At 39.6% G+C, this 15,993-nt stretch overlaps 1 protein-coding gene across 5 annotated transcripts in view; it reads left to right on the forward strand.

Moving 5' to 3' along the window:
* SIN3A (SIN3 transcription regulator family member A) overlaps positions 1 to 15,993 on the forward strand; it is a 74,450-nt gene that overhangs the window by 19,605 nt on the left and 38,852 nt on the right. For all 5 annotated transcript variants that reach the window (XM_047863469.1, XM_047863470.1, XM_047863465.1 and 2 more), the window contains exons 2-9: positions 585 to 806; positions 4,589 to 4,765; positions 9,977 to 10,083; positions 10,782 to 11,064; positions 12,113 to 12,364; positions 13,288 to 13,440; positions 13,582 to 13,740; positions 15,490 to 15,579. In XM_047863469.1, the coding sequence (XP_047719425.1) occupies positions 618 to 806; positions 4,589 to 4,765; positions 9,977 to 10,083; positions 10,782 to 11,064; positions 12,113 to 12,364; positions 13,288 to 13,440; positions 13,582 to 13,740; positions 15,490 to 15,579 (1,410 nt within the window). In that variant the 5' untranslated portion in view covers positions 585 to 617. The remainder of the gene's footprint in view (positions 1 to 584; positions 807 to 4,588; positions 4,766 to 9,976; positions 10,084 to 10,781; positions 11,065 to 12,112; positions 12,365 to 13,287; positions 13,441 to 13,581; positions 13,741 to 15,489; positions 15,580 to 15,993) is intronic.

The raw sequence follows: 15,993 nt of genomic DNA on the forward strand, positions 1-15,993 counted from the left end.
TTAAATTAGCAAGTCTAGCACCATTGTCCTCTTACTCCTGGCCTGGTGCTCTCTCATGATACCATTTAATTGTTAAACAATTGATATTTTAAAAATTAGACCACAATTATAGTACTAGGTTTTGAGTGGAGTTACGAAGAAGCACTTGAATGTTTTTGTGTAGCATGTAAACATGTAATTAATATTAGGAATGATGGCATTTGAGGAGAAAACTAGAGAATAAAGAAAAGAAAGGTGTACTTTTGTCTTTTTAAATTGGAGGTTATTTTTCAACTGTGTAGTCCCAAATTCAGACTATGTGATTATTTACATTTCTGTCTTTTGGTTGTGGAACACTATCTACTGTGGGGGCTGTGTGTGCAGTCGTGCACTTAAACTAGCCAGTGATCACATCTCCAGCATGGAATAGACAGTTGGTTCTGGGAGTTGAGCTTATAATAAATTTGGGTGACTTGTCCTAAGTTGTACACATCAGGGGCACCTGGGTGGCTCAGCCGGAAGAGCATCTGACTCTCCATCTAAGTTGTGTACATCACATTGGAGTGTGAATTTGGTTTGCATGTCAATGTTTTTGGTTTCTGCAGGTTTTGTAGTGCATCACTGAGCATGAGCACAGAATGAAGCGACGTTTGGATGACCAGGAGTCACCGGTGTATGCGGCCCAGCAGCGTCGGATCCCTGGTAGCACAGAGGCTTTTCCTCACCAGCACCGGGTACTTGCCCCTGCCCCTCCTGTATATGAAGCAGTGTCTGAGACCATGCAGTCAGCCACGGGAATTCAGTACTCTGTGACACCCAGCTATCAGGTAAACTGGAGCCTACCAAGGGACTAGGTGTAAGGGAGGAGCATTGGTGATTTCATCCAATTAAAAAAATAATGTATACTTGTGTACCTACCTCACAGACTTTTTAAAATTATTTTTATTTTTTAAGTGTTTTTAAGTAATCTCTGTACCCTACCTGGGGCTTAAACTCACAACCCCAAGATCAAGAGTTGCATGCACCACTGACTAAGCCAGCCAAGTGCCCCTAAATCATTTTGTTTATACTGCTAGACAATAAAATTGTTTAGTTTGGTATTTTTGAATGTTATGTAAATGAAAACATATATTTTCTTCTTCTTTTTTTTTTAAGGTTTTATTTTTAAGTAATCTCCACACCCAACTTGGGATTCGAACTCACAACCCTGAGATCAAGAGTCACATACCCTTTCCACTGAGCCAGACAGGCGCCCCTATATTCTTTAACTCACTTTTTTTCTCTCAGTGTGGTTCCCAAGACTTACCTGTATTTCTGTGTGTAAATAATTGAGTCATTTTTGCTGTTATTAATTACATGAGTATATTCCATTTATCAATTTTTCTGTTGCTGCACAATCAGGCTGTTCCAGATTTTCATTGTTTTAAAGGTGCTGTGTGGCTGATTTTAGGTATTTCTCCTAGTGCAGTGGTGCTCATGGTGGCAATCCATGACAAGATAAGCTTGCATCAGAATTTAAATCAATGTGCTACTTTTTTTTAATTAAAAAAACCCTTGCCATGGGGGAAAAAAAGACAGCTGAATTAAACAGTGTACTTATTAGTGAAATAGTTGGTTTACATTCTGGTGCAAACTCCTTCTTATCTTGCAGACCGCTCAGTAGGTTTGAGGGCACATGAAGAAGACTTTCTTGGGTATCTAGGAGAGAGAGGGATTGCTGGGTCATAGAGTGTGAGCGACTTCACCTTTAGCAGGTAACGTCAAATTGTTTTTCAGAGTTGTACCAATTTATATTTCCACCAGCATTGTATATTCCTTTCGTCCATGTCCTGGCCGATGATGATCTTTCATCTCTTCTGTGTTTACTCTGTTTTGTGGAAATGGAAGGAATTTGGGTTTTGCCCTTTTTAATTATGAAAGTAAATATCACCGTGGTTATTTATTTATTTTTTTTAAAGATATAAGATGACTTCTTCCTCTGACTTTTCAGGCTTTAACTGATTTGTGCATTTCTTGGGTGTCCAAAACTGTATGCATATACAGGCGTATCTGTATTTACCTGCCTACCTATCTGGATACACTTCTTTTTACATAATTTGTATGATACAGTATACATTGTTCTGCTATTTGCTCTTTTCACTTAATATATAGCGGACAACTTTCCACTTGAATACATATGTATAGATTTAAGTAATTTTTTAAAAAATCACTGCGTTTATATTCCTCCATTCTAGGTCAGTCTGAACCATAATTTATTTAACTGGTCTGGAGAGAGAGGTGTTATTCAGCCTAACTCATTAGTGACTTTTAGAACAATATGGCTGGTACGGGGAACATAAATTGGTGTAATCTTTCTTGAGAGCAATTTGACAGTTTGTGTCAGAATCTTTAATTCCATTTTGACCTAACAATTCATAATTCCATAAATTTCTCAGAATTTAGTATAAGAAAACAAAGAAGATGGAAATCCAGGTGAAGTAGGTATTGGTGAGTCCTTAGGTGTCATTCTTTCTCAGGAGTCCCCCTTGAAGCAGTGTCATGCCCTCATATGGGGCTGAGGACTGCAGTCAGAGGACCGCTACAAATCGAATCTTTAGGTTTGGTCTTAGAAGAAAGAAAGGCTGCTTGTTTTCCTTGGGACTATTTCCTACACTTGGGATGATCACATATATTCACATGCTAGAAACTATAATGTGCTCACATAAAACCTGTCATCTCAAGTGTTTATAAGCTCCAATTAATAGTCTTTTAAAAAACTGTTCAAAACATGCATGTTGGAATATAGAAGCTCAGAATAATAACCCTTCTTGCAGGAGACATATTAGAGCATTTAGAATTGTCTACATAGTGTCTTTTTACTCCTAATGTGTATTGTATTGTTTGTATGGATTTGTAAGTAGTCGTCTGTCTCCCACCCTCCCCTCTGTCTAGGGGAATCCTTATAAATTTATGGGGTCTGGGTGAGGGGGGAAACATCCTCTCTTAAGTTGTGGTATACAACTTCCATTGTTTAGACGAAGTCTCAGGTTGTTTAGACTCCTTATTGTGGAGACATGGCAAATCAGGTATCTTGTCCTTAGTTGTCTTCTGTGGTGATTAACAGTTCTGAAATAGGAAAATGAAAAAAGCTTTGGAAATTTTATGTAGCATTTTCTGCAATAGAAATGGAAGGAAAGGAGCTTGGGCTTTATTTCACTCTGATCTTACAAGAGGATGAGAGAAAGAATAGAAAATAATTATGTTTGAGGCCAAACCACTAACAGTTTGGAAGAAAGTTTTGTTTAGCAAATGAGGATAAACAAAATAAACAAATAGGGATAAAAGTAGCAAATAAGGATAAGCAAAATAAAACAAAGTAAAAATCTTCTCTAATCCCACCACAAGATAAAATGCTAACGTTTTGCTGTATGTTCATCATCTAAGGTTTAAAATCTTTTTATTGATTTTTAGATACTGCTTTTTAATGTGCTTTCTAAGAAACATTTAAGTTTAAGACTGTGTACAACACACGAATACATTCAACTTATGGATTGTGAACATTTTATAATGTTAAAATCTATGCATCTGTATCAGTGCTGTTCCAAGTGTGGTCCACAGATGGTTGATGTGTATACTTTCTTACTAGTCTATAATGACATAAGTATAGAAATTGAGAATGTTTAGAAACTTAGCGATTTGGACACAGTAATTTTGTAATATATCTGTAAAATGTAATGAAAATTTTGAGCTTATGTATTTTTTTATTTCACTTCTCTAGTAATTCATTTTTATAGTATTTTATTAAAAGTAGTGCCCCATGATGGATTGGAATTTAAGAAAAAACTGGTCCTTTGCCATAGATAGTTTGAGAAGTATTGAGCCATATAATTTTTGGCAGAGAATTCTGTTATAATATGGGTGGACTATAATTTATTTCACCAGTTCCCTTTTGTGGGAACTTTGGGTTTCTAATTACAGATAGTTCACTATTTAGGATAGTGTGACTTCCAGTTTTTTGACTTTATGGTAGTGCAAAAGTGATGTGCAGTAGAAACCATACTTGGGATTTTAAATCTGGATTTTTAAAAAAAAGTTTATTTATTTTGAGAGTGAGAGCACATGCACACACACAGGCAGGGGAAGGGCAGAGAGAGAGAGGGAGACAGAGAATCCCAAGCAGCTTCCGTGCTGTCAGCCCAAGAGTCCCATGTGGGGCTCAAACTCACGAACCTGTGAGATCATGACCTGAGCTGAAATCAAGAGTCAGATGCTTATACCCTTATGACCATTGCATTCTGCTTTTCACTTTTAGTATAGTATTCAACATATCACATGAGATACTCAACACTTTCCTATAAAACAGGCTTTGTGTGAGATAATTTTGCCCAACTGTGTCTACCGTCAGTGTTCTGAGCACATTTAAGGTAGTAGGCTAAGCTGTGACGTTCAATAGGGTAGGTGTATTAAATGCATTTTCAACTTAGGATATTTTCAACTTAAAATGGATTTAGTCAAGGAAGATCTGTAATTATCTTTGTGTGTGCAAAGATATGCATGCATGACTTTTAGATGCATCTGGGGAAGAATGCAGAAGCCTTGAAGTTTCTTGTCTGCATTTTGTCCACCCCAGGTTTCAGCAGTGCCACAGAGCTCTGGCAGTCACGGGCCCGCCATCGCAGCGGTTCACAGCAGCCATCATCACCCAACAGCTGTGCAGCCCCACGGAGGCCAGGTGGTCCAGAGTCATGCTCATCCAGCCCCACCAGTTGCACCAGTGCAGGGACAGCAGCAGTTTCAGAGGCTTAAGGTGATATTCAGCTCCTCTTCTTCCATTAAAAAGTTTTCTCTCTCAGCAGGAAGCACTGGCTTCAGCCTATTAGTAGTGACATTATAACTTTTAACATGCTAGATGAGGGATTGAATTACAAGGAGTTTTACTTTGTTTCTGTTTTGAGACCTACTTAGATTTCCCATTTTAGGATCAGTGCCTGATCCAGAGAATATATTCAAGAAATGTTTTTGGAATGTATGAATGCGTAGTACTCAGACATGTCCAGGATTGAGGGACTGTTTTCATACGAAATAAACAAAGTCCATTTTTTAGATACCTCCTTTTGAACTCTTAGTTCTTAGCATGGCATAAGGTTTTATTGAGCATACACATGGTTGGCTGCCGTACTGTACAGTAACTGGGTCCAGTATTATCTTAGGATTTAATCTTTTTATCCCTGTTTATAAATAGTTGAATGGGCTGTCATCTTCAAGTCCATCGTTAGTAAAACACATGCTCCTTTTTTGGGAACCTTTATAAAGATTGGGGAAGACTAGAATTGTGAATGAAGTGTCAGTGTTTTCATCTGTTCTGCTGAGTATGTGCTGTAGGTTTTCAGTGCTTTTGAAATTCATGAGGCATCTGTGGAGAAGTGAAGCTTGTGTTCCCAGCTAACCCTCTCTCTGTGCTTCCTTGAATGTTACTTTTCAAAGTATGTGATTGTTGCAGCAAATGTTCCAGATTTCAATTTTTCTAATTTTACATTTACATAAAATTTAAAATCAAGTGCAGGAAATACAGAATTGAAGAACTATAAAGAGATAAGATGTTGGGTCTTTATGTGGTCATATTAGCATAATTAAATAGCTTCCAGGTAGGAATGAACACTATGCCCTTGAAGAACACATCCATGTGTAGCAAACATTTCAGCCTTCTGTTTTCCTTGGTACTTTATCTAGTTCTCCCCGATTCCTGCCCTCATTTGTTTGGGTCCTCAGGAACTTGTTTAATATTGGCCTAAGGAAATTAAATGCTACATAAATATAAAGCATACCAAAGTTAAGCTATATAGAGGGATTTTGTAAAATTTACTTTGTCTGTATTAGCTTAAGTAATGAAGAGTTGACCATACTTAAGCATAGTCTTTAAAGAGAGTACAAATTATTTGGGCCTGAAACTTCACTCTCGGCTCTGTCTTTGGGAAAATTTGTGTAATATATTGATGGTTGACTGCTTGTAGAGTGATGGCTGTGTACCAAACTGTATTATTGCTGTGAATTTCGCACTTCACAAAGTCCTGAAAATATTTTTTAAAGTTGTATTGGTATGATTTAATTCCATATTAATACTGTGTTCAGCAGTTAATATCCTAATGTTGCAAAAGAGCTTGCAAACGTGCTATGAAACTAACAAAAATATATATTTGTATATCCTTTTTCAGCCAATCCTGTCAAAGCACAACACTGATTTTACTCACCTCCCTCACTTGGGTATAAGTATATAGATTGTGCTTTGTCTGTTTTACAGAAACTGTCAAGAAAGCAAGAAAAGGCTTTGGAGTTGGGGTTATAGATAGAGTGAGTCATGGGCAGACAAGAAGCAGGACTTTGTGCTCTTTCTCATCTTGCTCTTAATTCCTGTGTGCAATAACTTGTTGAATTTCCCTTCTGACGAGGAGAGGTAAAATGCCTTCTGTGCCTCCATGTAGCTTCATTCAGTATTCCCACATTGCCTGCCATTTTTGGATAAGTCTTAAAATGCTTTACAAGCATTCGAATCAACTTCAATAAACCGTTTATATTCTATAATAAGGAAGTGTTCAGTGAAAATACTTAGGTTATTTCAAGCATCAGCATTGTCTATACTTTCTTGTCTGTCTTTGGCAGGTTGATGACAAGGAGGATTTGAATAATTTGAGGCATATATGGTGTGATTTAGCTACTTGTTGAATGTTAGCAGCATAGATGTTTGGCACATCTCTAGCAAGTTCTCTTTATAATTGTTTGTGTTTGTCTTCCCCAAGATTGTGAACTTCCAGAGGGTAGGGACCTCGATAAATGGCTGTGGAAGTGAGCCAAGAAAATGCATCCACAGCCTGGAAGCCTCCCTAAGTGCTTTCCTAAATCTGTAGCTTCTGAAGGGCTACCTCCGGGTTGTTTTCTTCTAAGTTGTGGTTCCCAGAGCCGCATATTATAAAGAGTTGATCTATACTTCTAGGCAATGAGACAATTTCCTCACTATTCTTACATGCAAATAGTTCATTTATAATGTGATTGTCATGCTGGATGTTTTTTGTTTTTTAATGTTCATTTATTTATTTTGAGAGAGCACGTGCGAGCCAGGGAAGGGGAAGAGAGAGGGAGAGAGAGAGTCTCAAGCAGGCTCTGCACTGTCAGCAAAGAGCTCAGCGTGCAGGATTCGATCTCGCGAACCGTGAGATCGTGACCTGAGCTGAAATCAAGAGTTGGATGTTTAACTGACTGAGCCACCCAGGTGCCCCATCCTGCTGGATGTTTTTAAGCATAGAATTATAACTAATTTAAACAGTAAATTAGTTCACACCAGTTCACTGTGACCAGACATACACATATCACATATAATTTCTTTCATTCAGGTTTTGCAGTTTTTCTCTCTCTATAGTAATTATTATTATGCCATAGCGTGCTTGTTTATTTTTTTATTCAAAATTTTGTGTTTATTTTTATTTTTTGAGAGAGAGTGTGAACAGGAGAGGGGCAGAGGGAGAGAGAGTATCTTTTTTTTTTTTTTTTTTTAATTTTTTTAAACATTTATTTATTGGGGTGCCTGGGTGGCTCAGTCGGTTAGGCAGCCGACTTCAGCTCAGGTCATGATCTCGCGGTCCATGAGTTCGAGTCCCGCGTCGGGCTCTGTGCTGACAGCTCGGAGCCTGGAGCCTGTTTCAGATTCTGTGTCTCCCTCTCTCTGACCCTCCCCCATTCATGCTCTGTCTCTCTCTGTCTCAAAAATAAGTAAACGTTAAAAAAAAAAAATTTTATTTATTATTGAGAGACAGAGAGAGACAGAGCATGAGCATGGGAGAGGCAGAGAGAGGAGGAGACACAGAATCCGAAGCAGGCTCCAGTCTCTGAGCTGTCAGCACAGACCCCGACGTGGGGCTCGAACTCACAAACCGTGAGATCATGACCTGAGCTGAAGTCGGATGCTTGACCAACCGAGCCACTGAGGCGCCCCGGGAGAGAGAGAATCTTAAGCAGGCTCCATGCTGTCAGTGCAGAGCCCCACGCAGGGCTCAAACTCACTACCGTGAGATCATGACCTGACTCTAAATCAAGAGTGGGACGCTTAATGGACTGAGACACCCAGGTGCCCGGTCATGCTATTTTTGATAATTTCTCCTTTGTCATGTCGTGGTGAATGCTATTTGTACATATCTTCCAAAGTCTTTGTTTCTTTTCTTTTTTTTAATGTTTTTATTCATTTTTAAAGGAGAGAGAGACAGAGACAGAGCATGAGTGGGGGAGGAGCAGAGAGGGAGACACAGAATCAAAAGCAGGCTCCAGGCTCTAAGCTATTAGCACAGAGCCTGACATGGGGCTCGAACCCACAAACTCTGAGATCATGACCTGAGCTGAAGCCGGGCGCTCAGTTTACTGAGCCACCCACAGTCTTTGTTTCTTTTGCAAACTTAATGAGTTTTATGTTGATCAGTTTGGTCCTTAAGGTAACATTTCAATATGGAATGTTCTGAATATGAATTAAATAGTCCATTGAATTTCAACAAAAATTGTTGTGTTATTTCTAAGGTACAGAAAAACCAACCATAAAATGAGTGGGCATTGACAAAGTATACAAATTGTGCTCTAGCAACACTGAAATACTCTGATTAACCATGGCATAATGGTACCCATAATGGAGCTTCCCATAATGGAAGTTTGGGCAACTCTTGAAATACCATTTAGTGGCTTATGTGAACATAAATGTTCTATTTTACAATATATCACAAAAGTAGGACTTACCAAATCATGTTTATTTCTGAAACTTCCTCAAACTCGATATTTTGTACAATTTAAATAATCCCCAGAGTATATCGGAAACACCTAGTAAGTAGTTTCCTTGGATGTCTCCTGAGTAACTAAAAATTAAGTTGTCCTAAATCAGACTCCTAACTAGAAAGACCTTCAGTCTTTTGTCCTCTTTGTGAATGGCCAAATAATTTATAATTTAGTGAATATTCCCTCTCCCTTATCTCCCATATCCAGTCAGTCCCCAAACCCTGTCACTTCTACCTCCTAAAAAGCTTTTGAGTTTGTCCTGTTCTCTCTATTCCTTTGGTTGGTACTATAATTCAAGCCACTGTCGTTCACACAATTGGTTGTCCTGCCTCCTTTCAATATATCCTTCCTTTACACCAATTCACTGTCAACTCTGTAGCCAAATTGAGTACACTAACATGCAGATGTTAAAATCTAAACTGCTTTTCAATAAGATTTACAAGGCCTTTTGGGATCTAGGTCCTGCTTCCTCTCTTGTCTCCTCTTTTGTCACCTCTTGCTGCCACCATTGCTCCTCTTCAGCACAGATCCTTCAGCCAAACTAAAGTGTTTTCAGTTTTCCCAGTGTACCAGATGATGTCCTGTCTGGGATATTGCTCATGCTGCTTCCTCTGACTGTCTTTGTAGATCTGCACTGTCTTCACTTTTGCTGGCTTGTACTCATTCTTAGGACTCAGTTTAGGCATCACTTCTTGGGGCCGCCTTCCCTTCTGTCCCCGTGGGTTTTTCTTAGTGCAGAGGTGCCCTCCCCATGTGCTCTCTGGGCATTCGGTGACCACCTACCTACCCCAGTGTATTAGGATTCCCAACTAGATGAGAATGAACTTCTATAGAGCAGAGACTTGTGGCCTGTTTGTCATTGACTCATTAGTATCTCATGTTGGGCCTGGTGTGGTATGTTTTTAGCTTAGTAGATATTTGTGAAATGAATAAACGAATGAATAAGTGAATAATATTAACGTGATGATTTTTCACTAATCACGCTCCCCAGAATTATTTAACACAAGGCTACAGACTTTATGACTTGATTTTTATTTTAGGCTCAGGTTTTATTATTGGCGTCCATGCTAACTTTTAATATTTTCATGTACATTTACTAGATCTTTTTCTTTCATTTACTGCGTTAATTTTATTTAGGCATAAATCATTTGTTTTTTTTTTAAATTCTTGGCTTATTTTCTTTTCATAACCTTGAGATTTATCCCTGCCTCAGGTGGAGGATGCGCTGTCCTATCTTGACCAGGTGAAGCTGCAGTTTGGTAGTCAGCCTCAGGTCTACAATGATTTCCTTGACATCATGAAGGAATTTAAATCTCAGAGGTAAAAGATATATGTGGTTGTATTCAAGCTTTGCACTTGAAATGTTAATTTTGGAGGGAGGATATGGCTTATTCTCATATGCTGAAAGATAAAGGATGCCTCCTTTGGGGGGGGTAAGTTTTAGTGTCATGCCTTTATTTATGGATTGCTTTATTGATGAAAACGATGGGCTCTAGACCTTTGTAGCCTCCATATTGGTAAATTTTTCATAACTAAAATTTTTCTCAGTCTAGGGAAGTAGACTGGTAATGATTAGGCTACCAGCTCTTTGAGTCATTTTAGGATACACTAATATTCTGGCATGGTTCACTGTTAGAGTAACCCATGAAAAATGTAGACACATAATGATTGATACTGGTGTGTCAGAGGGTGGATCTTGTATGGGAATAGCAGCTTTAGATAGGACCATTATCATGAATGTATATTCTGTTCAAAATTGTGACCAAGTCTCATTGAATATGAGGCTAAAATGGCTTTGGAATTTGAGAGTTCTTTGTGTTTTGTTGATTTTGTAATACACAGGTTGATTTTTACCTGTCTTACTGTTTAGAGAACCTAGTGGAATGTGAATTTTTTTCTTACTATGGTGTTGGTCAAGCTTGCCACTTTAATTTTTGTGGGTTTTTTTTTCCATGTGTGTATATGTGTTTTGTTGTTGTTGTTGTTGTGTTGTTTTGTTTTGTTTTGTTTTCAATCAGCATTGACACTCCAGGAGTGATTAGTCGTGTGTCCCAGCTGTTCAAAGGCCACCCCGACCTGATTATGGGCTTCAATACCTTCTTGCCCCCTGGCTACAAGATTGAGGTGCAAACCAATGACATGGTGAACGTGACAACTCCTGGCCAGGTTCATCAGATCCCTACCCATGGCATCCAGCCCCAGCCTCAGCCACCACCCCAACATCCTTCCCAGCCTTCAGCCCAGTCAGCCCCAGCTCCTGCCCAGCCAGCTCCTCAGCCCCCACCTGCCAAAGTCAGCAAGGTGAGCACTTGGGAACTTTACCTCATGTAAAATACATCCCTAGAAAGCACCCTCCTTGGACATTTCCCCTTTATTTAAGTCTCAGAGACATCAGTTGCAGTGATTTTATTAGAGAAGATGCTATAGTCACATCCCTAGAAGATGGTTCACATTTACCTTCCACATACTTCGATATCTGTTTAAATCAACACATTAGCAACCTACAAGGATTCTTTTTGTCCCCACCTCCTGCATAGTAAACCCATGAGCATCCCAACAGATAGCAACTTTATTTGTACGGTAGTACTTTGACAGCACAGGCAGAAATGGTCATCCTGTGATCAGATTATGCTACTGCCCTTATGGTCCTCATTTTTATAAAGTCACTCCATTTATCAAATTAGGTCATATCAGGCCAAGCAGAAGATCCTATTGATGGAGGTGATGATGGCGGGGGTATGTTCTTGGTCTGCATCTGTATTGTCTGATATAGTAGCCACTAGCCACATGTGACTGTTTAAATTTAAACTAATTAAAATATAAAATAAATTCAGTTTCTCAGTTGTACCAGCTACATTTTAAGTACTCAGTAGCCTCATGTGGCTTGGTGGCTATTGTACAGGACAGTGCAAATAACACTTACATCATCTCAGTTCTACTGGACAGAGGTGGTTTAGAAGGTTTTTATGTGGAGCTTCTGCAACAATTGTCTTTTGACACTAAAGATTTATGGAGAGTGAGGTTGGTTTTTTTTTTTTCTATTCTGTTTGCACCTGTTGAGTGAGCTTAAACACTGCATTAGAAAATATTCTCCCCTGTAATTGGAGATGTCGCCATTTTTAAGGTTGCATTTAGAAAATTTGAGACTGAAATACCTGTATTAAAATGTGTGAACTCTCTACTCTCCCCACCCCTGCCCAGTGTGATTTCAGTTGGGCTAAATGGCCTGGCCAGAGTAAATAAAGGACATATGTTGATTAGACACTTTGTTTCTCTTTAGTTTGACCTTTTATTTCCTATGTCAGACCATCTGTGTTCCTGAGGAGAATAATGACTTTCTTCTTTTTAGCCTTCCCAACTACAAGCACATACTCCAGCCAGTCAGCAGACTCCCCCTCTCCCACCATATGCATCCCCGCGTTCTCCACCTGTCCAGCCTCATACACCAGTGACAATCTCATTGGGAACGGCCCCATCCTTGCAGAACAATCAGCCTGTGGAGTTTAATCACGCCATCAACTATGTTAATAAAATCAAGAACAGGTTCCAGGGCCAACCAGACATCTACAAAGCGTTCCTGGAGATTTTGCACACATATCAGGTATGAGTGTTGCCCTTTCAGCCTTTCTTAACCAGGTCACGTGCCGAGGGCATCTGGGCTGAGAAGAACTTGAATACCCATTATTATGTCCCCTAATTACTACTGGAAGTCAACAGGTTAGAAACTGATGTGTGTTTATAAAGCCAATTTGATGTGCCTGACTTTAATTGCCTTGTAACAGGATTTACAGGATTTTTAAGTTACTGCACTATGAAAGGGATGCTTATTATCTGGACAGTAAGAGGGTGGTTTACATAGTGTAGTTCATCTGCAGTAGGAGACATTTCTCTAAGGTTTTGTGTTTTATTGGTTGGTAGTGGTCCCCTGAGCATTCACATATACTGTCCTAGTTTTTTTGTTTTTTTAAGCTTATTTATGTATTTCAGTAATCTCTACACTCAGCATGGGGATCAAACTCATGACCCTGAGATCAAGAGTTGCATGCTCTTCTGAACTAGCCAGCCAGGTGCCCTGTCCTAGATTTTGTTTTTGTTTTTTTTTTTTAAGTTTTTTTTATTTGTTTTGAGATAGATGGAGGGGAAAGCAGCAGAGAGAGGGAGAGAGAGAATCCCAAGCAGCCTCCCCACTGTCAGCACAGAGCTCCATGCAGGGCTCAAACCCATGAGCCATGAGATCATGACCTGAGCTGAAATCAAGAGTCACACACTTAACTGACTGAGCTACCCAGGTGCCCCACCCCCGTTGTAGTTTTAAAAAATTGTCAGTCACCACCTTCTACTCATTTCTCAACTTAAAAGCTTGCAGTTAAAACAGTGCTAAGAACATAGACTTTTTTCTTAACTACAGCCCAAGTAGATAACATACAGAGCTCCTCTCAGACATCCCAGAAAGTGTGCAAAGGGGAGTCATTCGAAACAGTGGCCCTCTAATATGGTATCTTCCTATTTGCAATTTCCTGTCAGAAAGAGCAGCGAAATGCCAAGGAAGCTGGAGGAAACTACACTCCAGCATTGACCGAGCAGGAGGTGTATGCCCAGGTGGCTCGTCTTTTTAAAAATCAGGAAGATCTGTTGTCAGAGTTTGGACAGTTCCTACCAGATGCCAACAGCTCTGTGGTAAGTTTTATTTAGAAAGAACTGTACTATTTAGAATTATCATCTTAAATAAGTTAGGAAGCTGGAAATAGGAGGGGACTTCCTCTAAATGATATACTTGCTTTGGTAAGAGAATTAATCTCTTTCATCTGTCTTAATTAGCTTTTAAGCAAAACCACAGCTGAGAAGGTTGATTCTGTGAGAAATGACCATGGAGGCACTGTGAAGAAGCCCCAGCTGAACAACAAGCCACAGAGGCCCAACCAGAATGGCTGCCAGATCCGAAGGCACTCTGGAACGGGAGCCACCCCTCCGGTGAAGGTGAGAAAGGGTGGCACCTGTGCATTTTGACTTCTGGGAGAAGTTTTCATGGACAAGTATTCGAGGGTTGATCTTATCCTAAGTGTGTTGAAAGTTGGATCCTGGAAACTCAGTGAGTTGGTATATGTCACAGAAACTTGATGCAAAGCTTCTTATCTGGCTTTGCAAAAGAATGTTAGAGTATCACTAATTGCACAGATTACTTTTTGGGTTTTTAGTATTTTCTCTTTTCTTTGCTATTTGCTGTCATGTCTCTTTTTGTTTGCTGCCAGAAGTTTGAGACTTACACTGATTTTTCCCTTCTTCTGATTTGATCTTCAGCCTGCCTTGTGCTGAGAAGGATGGTTATTAAGCTTGATAATTGTTTCACAACTAAGTCAGTGATCTCTAAGTCCTCCTGTGAGTAAAGTGTCTATACATTGTGAGATCTCTTTGGTTGAGACACCCAGCCTGCCCAGGATTCTTTGTTGGGTTGCCAGATCTTATCTGTATCATCCTAATCTCTAAGGCAGGACCTTTGGGCTATAGCAGAGGGAGATCTTAAACTTCTGTTAGTGACCTGTCATACAATGCTTCTTGTTACAGTAAATGCTGATGGTCTGCCTGCAGAGAGCTAAGCCTGCTCCCTTCCTCTCGGATGTAGTGCAGCTGTGCTGGGGAGAGAGTTAGGTGTATGTACTGGATGTTGCTTCAGTGATTTCTAAAGCAGTATGTAATGTGGAAGAGATGGCCATGTCTGCAGGATCTAAAGAATAAAAAGCTAGTGTAATTTTTAACAGTAGAAAGTGACTGGTGAACAAGCAGATGCCTACAAGGACTAGCAACGTTAGGTGTTGCTCACACTTTAGAAGGACTGTTTTTTAGTGCTTGTAATGGCTTTTCCTTTTGAAGGCAAGTTGAATGTAGTAATAGTTTATATTCACTTGAGGAAAGAGTGTGGGTTATATGGGTAACCAGAATCAGGTTGGCAGTTAAGCCCCACTCTTGCGTTGGTCTCCTCCCACACTTGATTACCCTCAGGTGGAAACACTAGAAAGAGGGATTAGAATTCCCTACCTGTTTTCTCCTTAGGCATTGTAAGCAGCTTTGGCTCTTGAAAGGGTGTACTCTGAGGTGATCAGGGTAAGTGTGCATACTTTCTCCCAAAGTTTGTACATTTCTTCACAGGTAGTTGAGATGGCTTTTGAAAAGTGAATTCTTGCTGATAATTATGTCATGGCTTGTTTATTCCCTTTGAAGAAGCAATGTTAAATTGGTCTGAGTGGATATTGCTGACAAGATAGTCATTCCTTCTCTTAGGGAAATAAACTCTGCTTTTTTTCAGGGATCTTTAAATTGAACTATAATTAAAGGTTAAAGATTGATTTCTATCTAGGTCTGGCATTGTGCTCTAACTCTTTGCCTCCACAGCTAGGGAGGTGAGGTAGTGGCACTGGATTCCAAATAAAGTTACTTTTGGCTAATGGAAAAAGTAAGGATATTCTGTTATCACAGTAATGCTGAGACCATTTGTAGAGAGAATATCTGTGAATCTTTGGGGGGGAGTGGGGGGAACCCTGATAGGCAAACCGGGATAGAGAAGATAGGTGGAAATCTTTTGGGGGTATAAAGCGAGTGAGTGATTTGAATTCTCTCATTTGTTGCAAATTATTCATCAGCGGTGGTCAGTGATGGACCCATTGAACACAGATGAAAATCAGACTCTGAGAACTCTGAATCTTACGTGTTTGTATTTTTTCTTTTTTGCAGAAGAAACCTAAACTGCTCAGCCTAAAGGATTCTTCTATGGCAGATGCCAGTAAACATGGTGTAGGAACCGAGTCGTTATTTTTTGATAAGGTAATTGTTGAATTATATTTAATATTGATTATTAATGCCACAAGCAAATTACCCTGTCCTCAAGAGGATTTTGTTTTGAGTTGCATCAAGCTGATGAAGACTTTCTGCTTATTAACATAGTTTTTAAGTTGTAGGTCCTTTCAGACTACTGGAACCATTAGCACAGCTGAGAAATAGTAGCATTGTCTGTGTTACTTTTGTGAAGTAGTTTACAGCACTTTCCATGGTGGAAGATGCTTTTGAAAAATACATGAGGTTACTCATGGGACGCCTGTGTGGCTGAGTTGGTTAAGTGTCCAACTTCAGCTCAGGTCATGGTCTCGCAGTTCCTGAGTTCAAGCCTCACATCAGGCTGTCTGCTGTCAGCACAGAGCCCGCTTCAGATTTTCTGCTCCTCCCCTGCTAGTGGGCGCG

Source organism: Prionailurus viverrinus, chromosome B3, assembly GCF_022837055.1.
Source record: "Prionailurus viverrinus isolate Anna chromosome B3, UM_Priviv_1.0, whole genome shotgun sequence".
Taxonomy (NCBI): domain Eukaryota; kingdom Metazoa; phylum Chordata; class Mammalia; order Carnivora; family Felidae; genus Prionailurus; species Prionailurus viverrinus.